This window comes from Austrofundulus limnaeus, unplaced genomic scaffold (genome assembly GCF_001266775.1).
Source record: "Austrofundulus limnaeus strain Quisiro unplaced genomic scaffold, Austrofundulus_limnaeus-1.0 Scaffold210, whole genome shotgun sequence".
In the NCBI taxonomy this organism is placed as follows: domain Eukaryota; kingdom Metazoa; phylum Chordata; class Actinopteri; order Cyprinodontiformes; family Rivulidae; genus Austrofundulus; species Austrofundulus limnaeus.
The window spans coordinates 358,601-364,647 of record NW_013952612.1 but is presented as its reverse complement, the minus strand read 5'-3'; the positions used below and the strand labels follow the sequence as shown (position 1 = coordinate 364,647).

The 6,047-nt window shown below is 38.1% G+C and overlaps 1 protein-coding gene across 1 annotated transcript in view; it reads left to right on the top strand.

Annotated features, from left to right (window-relative positions):
* Nucleotides 1-6,047, top strand: part of LOC106525027 (serine/threonine-protein kinase 4) — a gene marked incomplete in the record, with an annotated part of 25,313 nt that overhangs the window by 16,755 nt on the left and 2,511 nt on the right. The window contains 2 exon segments of the mRNA XM_014019126.1: nt 2,175-2,326; nt 5,456-6,047. Of these exon segments, the coding sequence (XP_013874580.1) occupies nt 2,175-2,326; nt 5,456-5,614 (311 nt within the window).

The window sequence follows — 6,047 nt, the reverse complement described above, 5'->3', positions numbered from 1 at the left end:
GAATAAAGCTGAGATTCAAAATTTTAAATTATCTCAAAGTTTAATTTAGCTGAAGAAAAGCCAAAATTAACTGAAAATAGCAAAAAGTAGCTTAAAAAGGTTTAAATTGACTGGAAGATCCTGAAAGAAGCACAAAAAAACAGCAGAAGAACATCTGAAAAAGCAGACGAAAGCTAAAATCAGCTAAACTTAAGCTGAAATTAGCAGCAAGAAGTTGAAAAAGCAGAACCAGAACAAAAGGTAAAAAGTGCAGTAAAGATTTATAAGGATTTTAAGGATGTTGAAGACGGCTTCATTCATTGTCAGTGAGGAAAAAAGTGACAGAAAAAGCTAAATAACTAAAGTACAAGTTCCTGAAATGCCAAAAGTCATTTCATCTGTGGCATAAATGAGCTGAACATTTTGATAGATGAACTGTTGAAACAGCACAAAAATTGTATTGAGTTAGAGATGCTGAAAAACATACATAAGAAAAATAATAATAAAATAATAATAAAAAATGTGATTAGCGTCAGAAGTGGTGACTGTTTCCTCAGCAGTCACAGAGTGGTTGTTTTGTTTTCCTGCTGCTGTGGGAGTTTATCCTCAGTAACACCTCAGCTTATTAAAGCCATGAATCCAACCCTGAACTACACTTCCGCTCCACTGGCGGCGGCTAAAGATGTGACAGCAATTCCCATGTAAACAAACACAGGCTGACACACACAGCTGGCTGCTTCACACAGGTGTGATTAAACCACGATTGATTGTTTTGTTTTTATATAAACTAAATGTTCAGTCAGTGTATTTGTAATGTGGGAAAGAATACTACACAATGAACTTTATACCAGAAATATTAAACTTATGTAAACTCAAGGTTTGCTTGAACACCTTTCTTTTGTCAGTTTCACAGCAGGTGATGCTGTGTTTTATTTACATCATATTCCTGAACTGGGAAGTGGTGGTGACGTCATTTCCAAACAAACTGTATGAATTCTGCTAACCTACAACACTGCTACAATATAAACCAGGTGTTCTCAAACCGTTTGGGTCTGGGGACTCCTTACAAGGGACCCCCTCATAAACCCCATGCTCTTTTAAAAGATAATTTATTTCAAACCCTAAATGCCATGGGAATATATATTTTTATTAAGTTTTTTATGTTTGTTTTATTAGTTCATTGTTCTTCATGCATTTTTTGAAAATAAAAACCAAATTAACAATTTAGTGAAATCTTTTGAGGACCCCCAAGATACCTCTTGTGGACTCCAGGGACCCCCAGTTTGAGAACCTCTGATATAAACAATGACAAAAAGAGCTCTATTACTTACGTCATGCAAATAAACATTGATTTTAATACGTACAGTATGCACAGAAAACACACTACTTGTGCGAGTGATTAAACAGAACGATAAGTGGGATTTACTAGGGCTGTGTATTGGCAAGAATTTGGCGATACGGTACGTATCATAACAGAAGGGTCACGATACGATATATCCCGATATATTGCGATACTGTAAGCAAGGCAGTATATTGCGATATATTGCAATTTTTTTGTCCAAAAATTATATTAAATAAAAACCTCTTACTGAAAAAAAGAAAAGAAAAGCTAGTGTTTACTTACAATGCTAATGCTCTCTTACTCTCTGGCGCTCTAGAGGTAGAGGAGCCAAATGGCTGGCTCACTGCTGCCAACTAGTGGTCAGAGGCTGAACTACAACATAAAAATGAACGGTTGGCAAGAAGGTTGACATTTTAAACCTTAATTAAAAATCGATACAGGGCTTTAGAATATCGATACAGTATCAGGAAATGAAATATTGCGATATTTCAGTGTATCGATATTTTCTTACACCCCCTAGGATTTACCAGTGGAGGGGCCGTTCCTGTTTACATTTACAAACAGGAGCGAGGAAGTTTCCACTTCCCAGTGTTACTTGAACGCACCATGAGTTTAGTCTTGGTAAAGCCAAAATATTTGCCTTGTATCAACAGGCCTCACATTAGATAGTTTTTGTGCTTTAACCCTTTCAGATGAMTATTATTAGTACACTGATGGTTTTCTGAAAAACTACAAAAGCCCCCCTTTAAAACTGCAGATTTTTAAAAGCACATATGATATAAAAACAATTTAAACGAGAGCCCTGCCTCGTTTCTTCAGCTGTGAGGTAAATCTCTGTTCGGCTGTCACGCAGGGAGAGACGAGACCATGCAGCCCCCCAAACCGTCCTTCCTGGAGTACTTCGAGCAGAAAGAGAAGGAGGCGAACAATCATAACGACGGAGGGCGCCGAGGAGAAAACAACGCAGACAACCGCAAACTCCCTCCTGAAGGAGATCTTGAAGTGGTGAGTTCAAGTCTCTGTGGAACAAACTTGTTTATTGCAACTCCSAGGCCCACTCTGTGCTTCAGAGATGTGTGCAGTTAGCTTGGTTTAGATTAGTCGGCAGTAATCTCAAAGAGCTTCAGATTATCACACATTCTGTCAGAAAATAGCTTAAATCCAATTAAACRGACTTTGTTGTTTCATATTTGAGCATCGTCGGGTTTTAGGGCCGCAGTGAAGAGGCGGTGTTTGTGTCGCTCCGAGACATTTACACAGGAAGAACAGCTGCTGCTYGAATTAAATATTAAACGTGTGACCTTTTTAAATACGAGATGGCTTCTCTCAGCGCATCACCTTTAGAGCGTCACCAGATTTCAGTTTTCACCTCTCCACTCCAACAAACCGTTAGGAAATATTACAAACATCTTTAAATGAAACAAAATGTGGAGTGAAGTCATGTGAGCGTGTCGGGATGTGGGTCAGGAGGGTTCTGAAGCTCCTCTTGCAGATTATTATATACTTGCAGCTATATTTTATTAATCTAAGCTAATGTTTTTTTCATACAACAACAATTATTATGAATAAATAAAAGAAAACAAATAAAAAATTAAGCCTTCCAAACAAAAAATGTTCTTCTTCGTGTGTAAAACGACAATAACATCTATGCAGTGAAGATCATGACGTATCTAAATCACCATCATTATGTACTGTTTTTGTGACTTGATGGTTTGTTTAACGCTCTGTTTCATGCACAAATTAAAGCTTAGATCTGTGCTGATGTGGATTTAAAGAGGTTCCACGAACAGACGGTGACAAATCTCTGCTGCTCGACCCAGATTTAGTTTGTTTCCAGTGTTTTTAACGCGCAGCATCCTCATCCTCACCACGTCACCTCCTGACAGGTTTCAGCCCAGTCTCTTTCACTGAAATAAACCGTATTAAAAGTTTAGTTTGTAACAGAACTCGGGGATGAAATTAGCCGACGTTACTTGTGAACTTTTACTGCGGCGTTAACAGGATCAGTCAGTTATAGAGAGATCAAACAGGCTTTAGTTGACAACATAAGTCCCACTGTCGGGTTTAGTGCTCCATTAGACTTGCAAATGCAGGGATAAAAACATATTTCTTTCAGGATCTGTAATCCATTAAAGCAGTTTGTTGACAGCTTTATGCTGACCTTGTTTAATTTTAGATACGTCTGCTTCGCTGTTGAAGACTCCGTCACTTTGTCTCATCTTCACATTGGTTGTAAATCTTTTTCATTCAGCTCTAAGTTTGTTTTTATTCTTCACCGTTTTCGCCTGGCTGTAGTTCAGTCAGGTCAGGTGGTGTGACAATGCAGCACATAACATGTGGTTTGAGTGCACGAGCCTAAATAATTTATGAGGTTTCCTGCTTCATTCTATCCTCCTTTACATTTCTCCACATGCTCTCCATGTCTATTTTTATTCCTTAGCATTTGTTTCCTTTTCAATCCTGCTCGTCAGTGTTCTCGTTGTTTCCTGGTGCTCGTGTAGCACAATCAAACCATCCTCTGAGACCGCAGTGTTCTGTAACGGTCCAGAACTGAAGGTTACATTTCAGGACAAAAGTTCAAACTGGTCAACAGCTGATGAATTCAACATGAGCTGCATGTTGTGTCAAAAATACGTCAAAACACAACATCTGTCCAGTCATGTAAGTCCTGAATATAACGCCTACATTTAGCAAGTAAACTGAAGTACATTTTGTTTTTCTATAGGGAATCTTTAGTAAACAAAGTTAAATAATTCAAAAACCATGAAAGTTACAAAAACAAGTTATCATTTTTTGGTACCACTTTACAATAAGATGACTTAGATACCTTAGATGACTTGAATAGTTTATAGATGGGTTATTAAATCATCTGTAAACATTTTATTAATCATTAATAAGTGCTTATTGTGCATTAATTAAGGACAAAGAGACAAAACTGTCTGGTTTCTTGCCAAATAGTGAGCCAAATCTGTTCAGATTACATCTAAAGGAGCTTTTTAAACATTTCAGACTAGGTTACTATCTTGTAAGAACAATAATGATTTGGAAACACATATAATATTGTACTGTATAACTGCATTATACATATCCACAACTATCAAAGAGAGCTTTATTGTAAAGTGTTTTGTACTGTAAACAGTACACTATTTATACGGCTCCCTTATGACATTTATACATGTTTATTAGTCATTAATAAATAGTGTACTGTTTTACACTTTACAATAAGACTCTCTTTGATAGTTGTAGATATGTATAACTTAGTAATACAGTATCCTATATGTAAAATATGTGTTTTTAATATATTATTGTTCTTACAAGATAGAAACCTAGTCTGAAATGTTTAATAAGCACCTTTAGATGTAATGTGAACAGATTTATCCCACTATTTGGCAAGAAATCAGACAGTTTTGTCTCTTTCTCCTCCTTTATAAATCATTAAGTGTTTATTATGCATTAATTATTTACAGATTAACTAATAACCTGTCTATAAACTATTTATAAGCCATCTATAAGGGGAGTCTTACTGTAAAGTGGTACTCATTGTTTTAGGGGGAAAAACTTCCAGAAGTTATAAACAGGAAAATGATACCTCAGCATGTATTCATGTCTGCACTGTTGGATTTAATGTGAAAATTGTAACAATTATTAGCATTCCTGGCACTTGGTGTCATTTTATTCACGGTTCCTGCTGTGATCCGGTTCCAGGACCTTCCTCCTGTTATTTTAGCTGTATTGATCGTGGGTAATAAATAGATTGTGCTGCTGGTAAAAGCTAAAGTGAGCAGCAGGTCCCGGTCGCTGACCTCCAGCAGAGCGACACAGTGATACGTGTCGATACGCACAGCCTTAGAAAGCTCTGAAACAGACATCTGGGTTCCTGATGTCCCTGTGAGATTTTTACACATTAGGGGGAAAGATGTCTTCGTTGGGACGGTTAGGATTTTTAGCTTCATGCTAACAAAAATTTTGAATTTAAATAAATTTTTGATGTAGGTTTGTCTGCTTCAGTCTGTTTCGGAATTTTAAAAGATAATTCTTGGGTGTTAAAAGAAGAATTTAGCAACTATGTGTGTAAAATGTTGTCCGACCTGCAGACTGAAGCACAGAAACGTTTTAGAGTTTGTCTCTTTGTAGGTGAGCACGTGGTCCGTGGAGGAGCTGCGGGTCAGACTGGCCTCTCTGGACCCTCAGATGGAGCAGGAGATCGAGGAGATCCACCAGCGGTACCAGGCCAAGCGGCAGCCCATCCTGGACGCCATCGAGGCCAAAAAGCGCCTGCAGCAGAACTTCTAAAGGAACGTGCAGCGCTGCTTACAGGACGGCACCGACCGGACATCTGGTCCCGTGTTCCTCACAGGTTTCTGGTGTCTCATCCTGAACCTCGGACACAACATGGTGCGGCTGGATGAGGATGAAGAAACTGAATAATTCTCATTTTGGAGCGTTTGAACTCGACGTGAGACAAACCTCCAAAGAGCTGTTCTTTGTATCGACGTCTTAAAGAAGAGACGGTTGAAGAGTTAGTTTCACATCAGCAGCTGATCTGGATTCTTCCACCTTCTTGTCTTGAACCACAGTGACCTTTTTTAAACTTTCAGACCCTTTTAGGTTTCTTCTTTATTAGCTTGGGTGGTACTTTTATTTTCTTATGTTCTTCACTGTTTGCTGGAAAAAAACACAAGGCTGCTAAATATTTCAGTGTTCCCTTTGCAGACTGTGAAAATCC